General features: G+C 47.6%; 6 protein-coding genes across 6 annotated transcripts; 2 read left to right on the forward strand and 4 right to left on the reverse strand.

Annotated features, from left to right (window-relative positions):
• Window positions 1-117: 117 nt before the first annotated feature.
• On the reverse strand, window positions 118-543 carry LDX57_002901 (uncharacterized protein; the record flags this gene model as incomplete). The annotated part of the gene is made up of 1 exon (XM_046084547.1): window positions 118-543. The coding sequence occupies one exon, from the start codon at window positions 541-543 to the stop codon at window positions 118-120; it is 426 nt and encodes a 141-aa protein (XP_045940510.1).
• Window positions 544-2025: 1482 nt separating this feature from the next.
• LDX57_002902 (uncharacterized protein) lies at window positions 2026-4105 on the reverse strand. The gene is made up of 9 exons (XM_046084548.1): window positions 3668-4105; window positions 3586-3599; window positions 3455-3527; window positions 3068-3399; window positions 2869-3012; window positions 2605-2819; window positions 2359-2556; window positions 2274-2301; window positions 2026-2221 (listed from the first exon to the last, which is right to left on the reverse strand). Exons 1-9 carry the CDS (start codon window positions 3829-3831, stop codon window positions 2049-2051), a joined length of 1341 nt encoding a protein of 446 aa, XP_045940511.1. The 5' UTR covers window positions 3832-4105; the 3' UTR covers window positions 2026-2048.
• Window positions 4106-9603: 5498 nt separating this feature from the next.
• Window positions 9604-9996, reverse strand: LDX57_002903 (Con-6 family protein; the record flags this gene model as incomplete). Its single annotated transcript, XM_046084549.1, has 3 exons — window positions 9604-9682; window positions 9743-9895; window positions 9953-9996. 3 exons carry the CDS (start codon window positions 9994-9996, stop codon window positions 9604-9606), a joined length of 276 nt encoding a protein of 91 aa, XP_045940512.1.
• Window positions 9997-11463: 1467 nt separating this feature from the next.
• Window positions 11464-12595, forward strand: HXK2 (Hexokinase isoenzyme 2; the record flags this gene model as incomplete). The annotated part of the gene is made up of 3 exons (XM_046084550.1): window positions 11464-11766; window positions 11976-12127; window positions 12192-12595. The coding sequence occupies 3 exons, from the start codon at window positions 11464-11466 to the stop codon at window positions 12574-12576; spliced, it is 840 nt and encodes a 279-aa protein (XP_045940513.1). The 3' UTR covers window positions 12577-12595.
• A 444-nt stretch (window positions 12596-13039) lies between these two features.
• On the reverse strand, window positions 13040-14225 carry LDX57_002905 (D-alanine--D-alanine ligase family protein; the record flags this gene model as incomplete). Its single annotated transcript, XM_046084551.1, has 3 exons — window positions 13040-13180; window positions 13230-13805; window positions 13872-14225. 3 exons carry the CDS (start codon window positions 14223-14225, stop codon window positions 13040-13042), a joined length of 1071 nt encoding a protein of 356 aa, XP_045940514.1.
• Window positions 14226-14724: 499 nt separating this feature from the next.
• LDX57_002906 (uncharacterized protein) lies at window positions 14725-15513 on the forward strand (the record flags this gene model as incomplete). Its single annotated transcript, XM_046084552.1, has 3 exons — window positions 14725-14967; window positions 15022-15271; window positions 15341-15513. The coding sequence occupies 3 exons, from the start codon at window positions 14725-14727 to the stop codon at window positions 15511-15513; spliced, it is 666 nt and encodes a 221-aa protein (XP_045940515.1).
• Between the last annotated feature and the right edge of the window lie 71 nt (window positions 15514-15584).

Here is a 15584-nt window from a genome sequence, read left to right on the forward strand (position 1 = left end):
ACTGAATCTCTGTGTTGATTTTCACTACTCTCGATAACTGAAAGAAGTATGGTCAAACGAAAAGCCTCACTCGAGCCCCCGTCATCAGACCCTTGGGGGAAACGTCTCAGGAGAGATTCAGACACCTCGCATGATGACTCCACAAAAATACTGAATCAACTTGATTCCCAGTCCGCTTCCGAATCCGATAGCATCACAGAAATACGCGCCGAAGAAATTACCATCGCGATCTTCTGCGCGCTCCCGTATGAGGCTGTCGCTGTGAAAAATAGCCTCGATGAAGAATACACATGTCATCCGAGTTCCGTAGGGCCGCAGAAATATGTCTATTCTTACGGTCGGATTAAACATCACAAAGTTGTAATCGCCCGACCGCATTACATGGGAACCGTACAGGCCGCTCATTGCGCAAGTGCGGTTCGACAGCAATTTGTTAATGTACGATGTGCTCTTATGGTTGGGATTGGGGCTGGGATTCCCGATCTTCCGACGAGGGATATTCGGCTTGGTGATGTGGCTGTTAGTATCCCTAAGGATAGCCATCCCGGCGTTGTGCAGTATGATGCTGCTCAGACCGAGGACGATGGGTGCTATCTAAAAGGGTCGCTTGACAAGCCACCACCGGTGCTAATAAGCGCGGATGGATCGCTAGAAGAGGACGAGGAAATGGGAAGAAGCCGCCTTAATCGCTTCTTGAAACGAATCATCGCCCAGAATCTGAGATTCAGACACCCCAAGAAACGGGACACTCTATTCGATTCGGGGTTTCACCATGTAAACAGGGAAGCCGACTGCGAGGAATGTGAATCTCTCTGCGACCCGGACCAGATGACATGCCGCAGTTCTAGACAGCCTGTGGTCCATCGGGGCTTGATTCTTTCCGGTAATGGGGTGGTCAAAAATCCTCATGATCGACACAGATTGAGTCAGGATTATAAGGATGCAATTTGCTTCGAAATGGAAGCCGCTGGCATCATGGACGAGGTTCCCTGTCTAGTCATAAGAGGCATATGTGACTATGCAGACACCCATAAGCAAGATGGATGGCATCGGTATGCGTCTGCAGTAGCTGCAGCCTACTGCAAGGCTTTGCTCTACAAAGTCCCCGAGCAAAGAGACGAACATACAAAGGCATTGAAACGGTTGAGCAAGACCGTGGAACAGCTTTCAGGCCAAATAAAGTGAGATTGACATTCTTCTACTATCGTATGCTTCAAGAAGCTCATAAAAACAGGTTCCTTTACGAGAGGGTTCATGAGCTAGAACAATGCTATAACAGAACTCATCCTGAGGAAAGTGAACATGAGCTCAGCTGCCTCGGAATTGCGAAGGACAAGAGAGGATATCACGAAGAAAGTAGGCTTTGCTTGTTAGAGGACAGCAACGCGGCTCACCAGTACAGCCCTTTTGATCCCTTCGTTCTTGATGAACATACTTCGCCTCAGGAGCAGAAGGATAGTGAAAGACATCCTCACCCGCCTGGCAGCATTGAAGTTGGACAAGAAGTTCTTATCTCATAAGCATAGAAGAGTTTCCCACTCTCCTGGACTGTGGAAATTTTCAACAATTGAACGCAAATTTGTATCTCTACAAAGCGTTCACCTATAAACGAAAAATATGATGCAAATCTGAAAAATCCCTATATACAAGCCACACAACAACCAGACCCTACATACAAAGGCTAGTCTGTGTATGAAAGACGGCACGGAAAGTCCAGATCCTAACTCATGAACATAACCAAAAATCATGACAACACCATAACAAACATAAATCAAAATCTTACATGCCCGCTTGAAACAAACATAATAAATAACTGAAACTTGCTTCCAGTACCGCGCCTACCCAAGCAAAAAACAACCGGAGAAAAAGCCCAAACAGTCCAGCTTATTCGAGGTATATGTAAATCCCACATTTTATCTATTTCGATGTACTTTTGCGCAGGAGGGGGTGTGGTGATGCGTCTAGGTAGCGTTGTTGGCACAGGTCCAGCTGGCTTTGGAGGAGCTGTCGTGGATCGCCTTTCCGGAGACATAGAGACCGAGACCGCACTATTTCTTGTTAGTCTCCTGCTGGATAGGTAGATGAGTAGAAGGCGTGGAACATACGATTGCACAGGCAATTGCCAGAATGATCAGGTTAACGCAGGTGAGGAAGATCTTATTAGGAGAGGAGAACCATTGGCCCTTGTTCATGTACAGCCAGAAGATGGCGGGAAGACCGTCTGTTGCAGGTGATTAGTGTCAGGATCATATGATAGATAAGGGTGTACTTACAACTGAACCAACTTCCGAAAAGCGAGCTCTGAAATAGATGATTAGCAAAAGCAATGAAAAAATCAAGATTCGGGTGGTGACATACAATAAGACTCAGCAGCTGGTTGAAGACAGGAATAGACTCGGCGATGACCCAGGCAACAACCCACACGCCGAGTGCGATACCGACCCAGCTTCCAATAGCGAGGAAGCTGTTCTGATGCATGTGAACCGTGCCACGGAAGATGCGGACGTAGATGTATTTACAAGCGACGTGACCGAAGACGACACCAGCAATGATAACCTGATTGGGATTAGTTATGTACTGACAAGTAATGGTTGAGCAACATACGGTTGGAATGGCCAGACCATAAGCGACCTTCTTCATCAGGGGACCGGCGGAGGAGAGAGCAGGCGAGGCAACGTCGGGGCCGGCGTAGCAGTAGATGACCATGGCGGTGACGATGTACATGCAGGTATCCAGGACCTGAAGCATGGCGAGCGACTTGGGGAAGTCACGAGGGTCGCTCATCTCCGAGATGAAACCGAAGAATGCAACGTGAGCGACTGTCCAGGTTAGCGAATGGGCTTATATATTCGATTTGGAGAGTCGTACTGTAAGCGAAAACAATGTTGGTTACGGCCAAGAAGGCCTCGTTGAAGGAAACCTTGGTAGTGATATCGTTCCGGACGTCATCTGGGGCTTGAACACCGATGGAAATCATCGTGACAATGGTAGCAACAAGGATGGAAATGCAGGCTGCGACGATGTTAGTTGCAAATCAGGGACCATGTCAAATATGTGGGGTTCCTACAGGCAAGCGACATCCAGTACACCTTGCCCACCGTGCGCGGAAGGGCACCAATGAAGCTGACCATCAAGCCCACGACTCCGAAAACGATGCTGCAGGTCCCGTGGTTCGTAATGGTGTTGAACAACACGGTGAAAGTGAGGATGTGACTCGACATGAGGAAGATCAAGAACAGAAGCTGGCCAATGCCGAAGATCTCCCGTCCGATAGGGCCGAGAAGCAGTTCACCTGCGTCTCCCATGCTGTGAATTTGGGGGTATCGCAGCTTGAACTGGCCAATGACATAGCCTGTATACCACGAGATGCCCGACATGCCGAGGAGAATAAGAAGCGCTCTACAGAGTGTCAATCAGCATGTAACTTCATTACGTAAGTAATGTGGGCACTCACGGGACAATTCCCAAGGTTGCGACTGCGGAGGGGAGAGACAGAATCCCCAGAGAAATATTCTCAGCGATCATGACTAGAATAAGCAGGTTAGACAGCAGGCCCAGGTCAGTGAAAAGCGGCGAGGTTCTTACGCATTCCGCAGTGCCTATAAATTTGTCAAATTGCGGCTCGGCACCGAAGTAAAAAAAACATACGGCGAGGAGGGATGCTTACCACCACTTCATAACCCGATACTGGACCTCACCGCATTCCTCGTTGCCAAAGGGGTCATTGTCGGGGGGAGACTCGTTAGCTTTCTTCTCCAAATCAGTCGGGTCTTCGTAGACGTTGGGTTCATGGTGAATGGCCGCAGCGTCGAGTTCTTGGGGCGGGCTCATTGCGGGGAGGAACGAAGAAAATAAGGTAGGTAGAAAAAATTAACAAAAATTGGCTAAAGAGATCGAGAGAAGACAGGAGCGTGGTATCGTGAAAGAGTCAAGGCAAGGATATGTGAAGATGGTTGACCGCGCGCAACTTGGAGGAGGAGCGAAGGCTAAATAGTAAGTGATTTTTCCCATTTCTTCGTAGGGTTTTTTAGGTTTTGGCTGGTTCCGCGTAGTGGCAATGCGGCCGGCTGACTCAGCCCCGCCCCAGTCGCCCACAACTTATCGCAACCCTATCATGGATTCTTTCATTACACATTCCATCTGCTAACGTCGCCTGCCCCCGTCCTTGGGATCCGTCTGCATTAGACCTGACCTTGTTTGCGTTTACCTTTTCCAGATCGTAGTCTTGGCTCATTGCTCATTTTTACCCTCTCTCGGTCTCACGACCACCGTTGCAATGCAGCTTGGTGTTGCAAAACCCCCCCAACCCGGTGCGCATGTTCCTTGCCCCCGGATGACGTTCAAAGGAACATCTCCAGGTGGGATGGCCAGTGAGGTGTTTTCATAACGTACGTGGAATTTTATCGGTGGATTCGAAACCGTGGAGGGAGCAAATCCCCGCATGGCTCCTGTGGGTAATATTTTCTGGGGAAGGAAACAATCCCTCTTCGGGTACTGGCGGGCCCGACAGGGCCACGCTCAGCAGCTCTGCCCATCGCTCTGGTTCAATGAGCAAGGGGCTATTCTCGATATACCCGATTCAGTGGAGTTGGAGTTGTATGTGACCTCGTTGTACGGAGTATTTCGGCTTGCCCGATTGCTTGCGTTTCCGTTACATTTCGTAGACTGTTCATCCCTCGCATTGTGTGGAATTTTGCAATGATACTGAGCCGAACTCCGGGGTTCTCGGCAAAGGCGCCCAACGCCGAAGGAGATACGAAGGCAAACATCATCCAGCATCATCCATGATCGGTAATCCAGAATCGAGAGAATGAATGTACCGCAGGTCAGAAGCAGAAGGCGGTGTTCCCGTACCGGTTCCCAGGCCCACCAGGAGCCGGCGACCGGCCCGGGTCCGGTCGCTGTTCAACCATCGCCGGTGGAGCCTCCCCTCGCCGTGAATAATAGATATCTGCCCGCTTGGCCGGCCTTTTTCGTCGGTGAGCGCCATCCGAAGCGAGCCGGAAGTGTCGCTACTGGAAATGTCACCCTGTCTTTCGCCTGAGAAACATCCTTCTTTCCGCTGCCCTGTCGTGGCTCTGCGCGAGACAGAATCGGCCTGCGGAAAACCCCCTCGGTAGCTACCCTTGCGCAGTAATTAAGCCGCGATGATCCTGCATCACACTGGCCAATCGTTTCCCGGTGTAGGCCGGCCATGTTAACCCTATTACCATAAAAGAACCGGAGATGGAGTCCTCGGTCTCAGTCCGCGTGGAGCCTGGACCGGTCAGAGTGGAGGCCTCAAATACCTCTGCCTATACACGTGACTTTCTCCGCGAAACTTCTCCTTCAGGCTTCAGGGCAGCAAAGATGTCACGGAACTTTGCAGTTGTTCGGGGATAGCTCCCAAGTTATGCATGTCTGTCTTATTCGACATCCGAATAATGATGTTGTGTTGCACGCAGCGAGCGTCAGAAGCTTGACGCGGACTAACTTGACTAAGAGCGATCATGCCCAATCAGGCAATGTTCACGCGGGTGAGGCGCCTCGCTGCAGACTTGGCAACTTTGCCGATGCCCACGCCGACAATGGCATAACAACAACTGTCTATATCATACATGCAATATGCATAGTAGACAGCGGTTTATGTATCAAGTACGGAGTACCCTGCACGCGCACCTTATCTCGCGAACCCTTCAGATTTGGCCTCTTGGCCCTTGGGTTCATTTAACTCCACATGCCTCAGATTCCTCTAGGTCCCAATTTGGAATAGCACAGACTTGGCAGATCCGGTATTGGATGTACTGCCAACTCGGCACGAGCCATCTTAATTCTTTGTTTTTTCGAGTCATAAAACGTCAACGGAAGCAGTCTTGATAACGTCCCCTTCAATTGGGACCCAGGTAACTGTACTGGTCTTAGAATGGCTGATGGAAACCTCGAATATTCTTTTATTCGAAATAAACCGTCGCACATGGCGAGAATCAAAACCGTCGAACCCTTTACCAAATCTCGATCCTCATACCTATTAATCTACTCCTACCAATAAGCGTCAACTACCGATAGTCAGTTGCGAGTTGCCACACTCAGCCAAAGAGACATGCCCAGCCGGTCGAATGGCAGTCTTGGCTCCCAGTTCTGGATAACAGGTGGCAGTTAAAACGCTCTTGGCGCCAAAAAGAAAAATTCTAGAAATCTGTCTAAGCGGCCGGTCCCACTACGAATCTAACTAGAGCGAAGAAAAATTTGTTTAGCGAGGTTGACAGGTCCAAAATTGGGACCTTATCAGATGAAACCTTGGGTCTCGAAGCGAACGGTCTTTTGTCTTCTAGATCGGAGTCAGAATTGGATTGTTGATGGAGTTTTGTGCTAACTATCCTTGACTTATGATAGATTATGCAAACATTTGCATAATTTGGCTGAGCCGGGTCGAGCTTGTGTTCGCCATATAAGGAACACAATAAAGATTAATGCGAACTATTATTAACATCTGTTAAGATTTCCTTCCTCGGTCTTTTGGAAAAATAACGGTCAAGTAAACGCCAGCCAGGACGTATGTACATCCATGCGTAGAAAGAGTCCATTTGTAGAGCTCTTTATTTATTGTGCTCTGGTTGATTAGTGCTGATTGCGCATCTCACTATTCAACATTACGTTTTCATATTTTTATCTTCACCACTAAGGATCTATGTAGTTTCTTTGAAGGTGCGAGAGATCTAGCAGAGCTTAGTATTCTGTTCAGTTCATCCCGCTCCATCAGAACCGTATCCGCTGCGGAATATATAACATGGGGCTCGGGGTCATATCTTGAGCTAGGCCATAGCTACGAAGCTTTTGACGATGATTGACATGTCCATGATAAACAAGTAAATATAGCTGACTTAAATTACTTTACCATTAAGATAATTATAGAAGAAGGAAACTACCCGTTTCAGGTGCAATGTTCAAAAGTTGGATCTAAGTGCGACCCCAGGCGTCAAGTCTCACAATTACCACTATTCTATTCCACCACTGAAGGGATTTAAAGCGGTTAAAGACAAAATAGATGGCCAGGCCTGAGCAAGTAGGGCTGAGCATCAATGATCAATAGCAGTCATGTCTCTATTCTGATACACTTTTAAGCGATAAGAATTGCTTCCAACACCTTATCCGCGTCGTTTGACTCCGCTGTAACCATCTGGAACGACCTCTATCTCCCTCGTGAGCAGATACCGACGAGACTGATCCCCCAAAAGAAAACGTATAGCTCAGCAGGGCTCGCCGATCAGTCTTGCTAGATCCTTATCGTGCCATTGGCGTCTCCCGAGTTCCGACTTTTCCTTGTCAGCAAGAGCCCTGGATGCGATCGAACGGTTCAGAAGCACTTTTGAACTAAGTTTCCTGCTTTTTTGATTTACTGCAGCGATACATTTATCACGATTTTCCTTCGCCTAATTTCTAGCATTCCTATACGCTGTGACTCCATCCCGAAAAGAATTCAAGCTACCAGTCCGATGATGCGGCTGTTCAGGCTTTGCTTCATAGAAGATATCAGGTTTAGCCAAAAGGTATGGCTTGCATTAGGAAGATCAGAGATTTCAGGACTTCCTTGTCGAGACTGACTTTCAATCCTCTTCAGGCCGACTGGTGTACAATCACAAAGAAAGCCAGGAGCATAAAAGGAGGCTGTGGGGAAACAAGTATGAGTATATGTCGCAAATATATAGGAAATGAGTTGAGAGAAACCCTGGCTTGTCGGTGGCCAATGAACTTGAAGTCAACCATGCATAGAAATCCCCCATATTTGAGACTTTGTTGGTTTTGGGAGCCCGCTGGTCTCTACGATCCTAAGAGCAACAGCTACTTCGGCCAAGGCCGGTAATCCATAGGCAGCAGTTTCGGTGGTGTACAGCTTCGTAACGAGGCCGGTCCTGCCGGGTAATTGCAGAGGACCCTTTAGTTTCTAGTAGAATGGCCCCGATGGACCTGGAAAATACTAGCTATGCATCAATGCTTCACCTCTCAAGTTGATTAACTCAAGTTCAACCCCAACCCGTGCACCTAGCTCCTTGGGCTTGTGTGTCAATTAAAAGCACCAGTCGTCGGGCTCATAAAGCAGAACACTGGTTACGAGAGAGATGCGACGAAGGTAGGGTGTATATGCTATCCAATCAGTCAGCCAGCCATGATTGAAGCACTTTTAGCATAGCGGGATGTGTCCACTCCCATTCCGGCCAGGCTCGCTGAATTCCATTTTCGTTCTGCACTCTCAGGTCATCCGTAATCACTAGAGACTCGATATTCTTTGTGATCATGTTCTGCAATCGTTTTGTCGTATCTTTTGTAAATCCCACCAGTAACGGCCATGGCACTCGAAGTCTGTTAAACATATGAAAGTCAACGATCGATTGCAAAGAACCAGTCATCTTCACAGCAGGATAAAATGATCACCTCATCCAATCGAGACATTGGCTGAGATTGTTAAATCCGTCAGTGTGTCACTAACGTGAGTTATCGCATCAGCAAGCCGGTCAAGTGGCCTTTTGTAATGTAGCTGGCAAAAGTTGATTAATTGGAGGAGGGGCGTGGGCCTTTATCCAAGTCCACTGGATTTCAGAATAGAGAAACTGCTCAGCGACTGCGCGGAAGCTCTTATTGACGAGACATAGAATACGAAATACAACAGATGATAGTAGCTTGAACACTAAGGACAAGATGCCCACCGGGCAGGTGATGAAACCAGATGCCGCTCGGGGGCTCTACGGTAGTCAACTTCAGCAATAATCCGCAAAATACCGATGTTAAATCACATACAGGTTTCATTTCTGGCGATAGCGTCGATATTGTTCACTGCACCGCTTTCGTGGGTACGTCTGTGCATGCGAAAACAGCCTGCGAACTGATTCGCAGAAATCAATCGGTAAAGAAGAGCCAAAGGCGTGGAATGTGGTTTCAACACGGCTTAGCGATAAGTCCTCTGTGGCTATGGATTAGGGTCCGCCGCACCCGACACAGCGGTGCCCCACTTGAGGATCCATCGACTTTTGCCTGTAGAGGCACTACTGGACTTAGGCGCGAGGGTATTATTGTATGAAAATCAGAGCAGTTGACATGATGATGTTAGGCTGGCCGAGCATCTAACTTGCAGTACTACGTTTATCAGATCAGAGTTGAATTGTGAAATGATTTTGAGGATCTAGATAAGGACAACTGACTAGAAGAGTCCGAATAGCATTGCCTATGGATGAAACGCACACGTAGGATTTCTGCTTCATTTCATTACTATATAACTGTCTGTCATACCAGGAACTTAGCTGATCCGAAGTATAACGGGTGTCGCTCTCAAATGGCGCTCGTTCAGTTCAGTATATTTGGATAGGAAGCCATGCGGGAGATAGATCCCTACGCGGAGGTGACGTATGCTATACGACATACTTCCTGAGAAATAATGATAATGTTACGTACCCTAGATGGGAGCTTCTACACCGTCTGTATGTTTCTCAAAATGAACTTCTCTGGTGCTCTTCTTCAGGTTAAGGGTCAAACATGACATGTCATAAAAACATAACTTAATTACGTAGTAACACTCAGAACAATTTACTCCTATCGTGGAGTGCATACAAGACGATCTGTTTGCAACCAAGCTCACTCGTCCGGGGTCTGATCCAACTTCTCTGCTGCAGCTTGCTTACCGCTCTGACTCACACCTGGGTTGTTCTGTGCACTTCTCCAATAGTTAGTCTGGCTGATAGATTGCAGAGCTTTCACACATATGGACACTTACGCCTTGAGTCCCGCATTTACTCTCATCGGGTCTTTATCATAATGGCCCTGGGCGTGATGAATTTCTTCTCGAGGCCGATCACCGCCCAGTTCCTGTAGCATTCCCTGGGCATTTTGTTTTGCCTCGTCAGAAACATTGGGGTTGTTCAAGGTACTACCAAGGTTGTCAGCTAGTTTTACGGTTGATATTTGGAAATTTCCATCAACCCACGCCTTGTATCCGCGCAGTTGGTTAACCCTTTCTTCGGTAGACATGGTGTCGGTATAGATGGTTGAGAGTAAAGAAAGCTTTCAAGTGTTGCTTGATTTGCGGTCCTCCAGCGTAGGTCTGAGGTTGATATAGTGCGTCGAATGATCCCTTCATCATGACATAAGACCTGAAATGATGTCATCCTCGTTCAGAATTGACGTGGTCTGTCATCATCAGCTATGACGCTTTGATGATGGACTTTCAGTTTCTGTGAACACTTGTTAATGCGGGGGAACTCGAATACTAATACTAAACAGCGTAACCATCCACTATGGTATATCTCTAGAAAATTTGAAAACACGAACGAAGAAACCAGAAAAGACTTCCTGCAGTATCGCGTCCTTTTGCGTTTGCAAGGCGCAGAGTAGATCGGTCATCCTACCAGTACTCTACGTTTGTAAACTGATATATTGTTTAGAAGCCGAATTTGGTGGAAGTCTCACAAACAAACGATGTACTTATGTTGTGACCTCATGATCGCATCACCTCCCCGACGGCCATCCCGAGGCTTGAAATCGAATCCGATTGGATAAACAGCATATTCACGCCGATCCACACAGCTGTTGACCAATTACCGGTGTCCGGACTTGATTTGCGGCGTCCACGGGTGGGTCTTAACGGGCTATATCTTTGCCAAGATACATTGCTCCCTTTACTCCAATACGAATTCTTGAGTTGTGTTCTGTCAACCATTATAGATATCGCTCTATTAGGCCGGTCCTAATGGGTTTTCGGGAGTTATTACAAATAGATGTAAAAGAAGAACTGATGCCAACCAACAATGTCATTATCTGAGATAGCTAGCACTCCCGACTCGCCAAGCGTACGCCAGTCCCTGTCGCTAACAAGTATCCTAGCCTCACCGTTGAAATAAGTTTTGACAGTATTCAAGAGAACCGCTCTGGCAATAGCTTAATCTTTTTAGGGCCTTGCGACCGGCACTTTATTCTCAAGCTTCTCCTTAGGAATGCTACTCTTCTGCTTTTCTTCGCCTTCCTCCGTTGTCATTTCAGTTGGAAATTCCCTAGTTGCGATGCTGTTAACGCGGATCTTATATTGGAGGAAGTAACCTCGTGGGCTAATAACTTGTTCAGGTGGATTGAAGCTACCTCGCTCGTGTTATACGGGAAATGGTGCTGCGAAGTATTGACAATCCCCGAAATCGAGGACATCTTGACAACAGTACTCGACCAATCGTGATCTGTCCCCACCTGCGTTATTGATCAAAATATGCAAGACGCTCTCTTTCGACTAAGCCTCTTCGGCAAGGTTCTGGTGGTTTTTTCGAAGTAATATCCGCCGCGATGGGGATGATCTGAACGGAAATGTTCTTGGATTAGAGCTCTGCGACCTGATCGAGCTTCTCAGCTGTGCAACCCGTAATGTAGACCTTTCTTTGCCTGGTTGACGGCGAGAACCTGTGTAACTATCAGGCCAATTCATCGCCTGAATGCCAATGTCAGGTGAAGCTAATGGGCGATGATGGCAAGTATGAGATACTGCAAGAAGCCCACTCTATTCCATCCGCATTGAAATCCGGCACAGCCTCTGAGCTTTGGATGTTTCTTGCTGCATGTTTACGACAGTTCATCGAAAAACACAACATCTCGACAGAAGAGCTTCGCAAAACGGTGCTGGGTTTCACGTTCTCCTATCCAGTTACTCAAAACTCCATCACAAGCGGTATTCTCCAGCGATGGACTAAAGGGTTCGATGTCTCCGAGGTGGAGAGGCACGATGTAGTGGCAGACGTGCAAGATGTCTTTTCTCGAGAGGTAAGTTTAGCACCGTCTGCTGTCGGAGGAAGAAGATGATCGGCTAATTCGGTGTCCCAGGGATTGCCATTCAATTATCCGCTCTGATCAATGACACTACCCGCACACTCATAGCATCGTCTTCCCTTGACCCGGAGACGAAAATCGGGACCATTTTCGGGACAGGCAGCAATTCTGCATATATGAAACGATGCTCGGCTATACCAAAGCTTGCTAAAGACGGCGTTGCGCATGGCGGGTATACGGCTATTAATTGTGAATACGGGGCATTCGATAATAACCGACTGGTCCTTCCGTTCACTGCTTATGACGACCAGATTGATCGTGCTTCGCCTCGGCCAGGGCAGCAGCGTTACGAAAGGTTAGTCGCGGGATACTATTTGGGCGAGATATACGGAACGAATCCTCTTGGATATTCAGGAAAGAGAAGTGACATTGCTTGACGATCAGAACATCTCCCGCTTGCAAGAACACATCCTGGACTGCGTCTTTTTTGAGACGGTCGAGAACGACCCGAGTGAGAATCTAGACCGGTGCAAAGGAATCTTCAAAGAGCGACTCTCCCTACATGTCCAGCTAGCCGCATGGGATTTCTGCAGACATCTTGCACAGTTGGTTGGACAGCGGGCGGCTCGACTCTATGCGTGCGGAATCACGGCTGCCATGAAAAAGGCATCGCTGAAGGCGTGTCATGTGGCCATTGATGGTTCGGTCTTTAACAAATATCCCCAATGTCAAGACCGGGTCATGGAGGCATTGGAAGATATCCTTGAGTGGCGTCGCGGCAACACGCCAGCTGCACTACATTAGCATTCATGTCGGATTGTGCCTTTCTTCTATTCTGTGTATATTTGACATTCTTGACCATGTTTACGTCAGATTCATAATTGGTTGTTTGTTTACACTTTATTTACCGTGTTATAATCGGTTTAATTTTCGATATGTCCCAATTTATCTTAATCTTAGCCAGACTCAATGTAATGATATTCCCTCTTAAAACAATTGACTAGCTGTAGAAAGCGCATTCTTTATCTCGATCGGCAAACCCTAAATATAGCAACTGAGGCGCCGGGCTAATGAAACTGGCCAAGCGTTGACCCTATGTCTGCAATGAACACTAAGAACAATTGGAACATTGTAGAAGCAGCCAATCGTTCTTGCCAATTTCCAAGCGTTGTACCGTAGTTTATAGGAAATGTCAGGCAAGAGGAAATGAAATGACATGAAAAGGAAATGAGTTGTGGGTGAAACAACACTAGATTATGCCCTTTTCTTAATTCCTGTGAGCTGTGTGTATACGAAGCAAGGCGCTTTCAATTATTCCCGCCAATAGCTCATCGAAGGACGTGCCGTTGGTCTGAGCACTTGCAGGCAAGGGAGAATGACCGGGAAGCAGACCCGCGATTGGATTCACCTGTTGCACAATAAGCCCATGCTGACACATAAAATCGTGACACTCTCACCTCTAATACAAGCGGGGTCGAGTCTGCTTTGCACGAGTCAAACCGAATATCCACCCTCCCAGCATCCCTGCAGCCGAGCACATTCCAAGTTTCGAGGGCAAGTAGGCAGGCAGCGTGTATCTGAGGATCTGTTGTTTCTTGAATGCTGTAGTCTTTTATTTTCAACTGGCAATCTTGACTGGACTTGCTTTGCCAGCTGGCAAAGTTCTGCATGTCCAGGTCGTGGCCGGAAGAGGGTGACTCTTGCCATATGTGCTCTCTGACGCCAATGACACGGCTGAGTTGGCCAGTACCCAGGAGACTGACTGTGAACTCGCGACCAGCGAGAAACGACTCGACCAGAATCTCGTGGTCGGGAAACTGGGAAACCAGCTTTTTGACGGCTGTTCTTAATTCTGTAGTACTGTTGACTTTGTTGAACGAATCAATTCCTTTAGATGACCCTTCTGTCGCTAGCTTGACGAACAAAGGAAAGGTTAAAGTCTCTGAACCTAGTAAAGAATCGCTGCAAATGCACTTGGTGGTAGAAATGATGGTGAATGGCGCTGTAGGAATGTGATAATGATCTAGTACGATCTATTTGAGCGAGGAATTTGGCCGAATATTAGCCACAAAAAGGTACCATGAAGTCGGACACTGTACCTTGGTGTTCAATTTGTTTTGACATAATGCCATTGTTGCAGCATCTGCAAAAGTGTAAGGAACTTCATAGGCATCCAAGAGAGCTGGAACCTGCGCTTCTCTCGCTGATCCAAAGAAACCCTGCGCGATGTTGAATACCAGGTCCCACTCTTTCTCGCCACCAGTTGCTAAATGCTGGACGAGCGATTTGATTCCTGGGACCAGGACGACATGGTGACCGATCTTTTTCAGCGCCGTCACAATCCCGTCTACCTCTCCATCGTGTGGGAGAGCTGCGCAGTCCTGTTGCGAGAAACCATCTTGCAAGTAGCTTGACCGCTGCTCAGAGACAACGGCTATCGTGAGACGAGGCATATCTTCAAGAAAGTCAAGCGCAGTTGACGAGTTGATGGGGCAAATGGGAAAGTAATCGCCAAGCAAGACTGATTGAATGAAAGTTCTGTCGTAGTAACCATTTCTCAATAACTAGTAGTGTGAATTGAGGACCATTATCATGTACTATATATCATCACCAAAATAGAACTGCTCTTCATGGTTACACGAACCTGACACGTCAACCATCCGGCATCACAATGACATACCCTTTCAAACCCTAGAATTTAATTGCGAATTGTTTATCATTAACATTTATTATGCGGTGGTGGCTAACCTGTGGCTTGCAGGGTAAGTTGCCAGAACGGCGATGACATCATTATGTGGTACACAGTAACTGAGGGGAATGATGGCGACAGATTCCACGGCCCGGTTAGGTAACAGTTGGCCCTTCCCTCAAGTTCTTAATGAAGGCTCGGAAACTTAAGCCCATTATAGTCAATCTCTTATCAGAAGCGCGGGGATACAGTTCTCCAAAAAAATGGCTTCTCAAGGCTCCAACGTCGACCTCTTGATCGTCGGCGCAGGGCCTGCAGGGCTCATGGCTGCGTGCTGTGCTGCTCAGTACAGTATGTCTACTCGCATCATTGATGAGAAAGAGACTCGTACGCAAACAGGTCATGGTGACGGGTTCCAGACACGCACGTTGGAAATTTTAGATAGCTTTGGCCTGGCCGAAGACATTTTGAAGCAGAGCACACCTGAATCGGAGTCTTCCTACTGGGTGAGTGTATATGCTCGCTTTTGGTGTATTTAACACCTGGCTAATCGACTCTAGATGGCAGAGAAGAAGCCGGGCAACATCCAGCGTGTCAAGACCGAGAAATCCAATTCCGGGCAAGACTCTAGATTTACGAAGGCGTTACTAAACCAAGGTGCGACCGAACAGGTTCTTCTTGACTACTTGGAACAGAAACAGAATGTTCATGTTGAACGGTCAAAGCAAGCCAAGACACTAGATTTTAAAGATCTCTCTGCGAAAATAAGCTTTCCTGTTTCTGTTGGGATACGGCGATTGACTGTTGATGGTATTCCTCATTCCCTATTCATGTCCATCTACGGTTTAATAGATCCATCTCGAATAACCACCGAAACAGGTAGTGATGCCTCGAATCAACTAGAGGTTATTAATGCGCGCTATGTTGTTGCCTGTGATGGCGCACATAGCTGGACGAGGGACCAGCTAGGCGTCTCCACAGAAGGGGACTCTAAAGGCTCCACATGGGGCATATTTGATATAGTCCCTATCACTGACTTCCGTATGCTGTAACCTCTCTAGTCCCTGCTCTACTATGCAGATCTTCCTTTGACTAACTTGTCATCCTAGCCGATATTCGCCGA

Source organism: Aspergillus melleus (genome assembly GCF_016097325.1).
Source record: "Aspergillus melleus strain CBS 546.65 chromosome Unknown contig2, whole genome shotgun sequence".
In the NCBI taxonomy this organism is placed as follows: domain Eukaryota; kingdom Fungi; phylum Ascomycota; class Eurotiomycetes; order Eurotiales; family Aspergillaceae; genus Aspergillus; species Aspergillus melleus.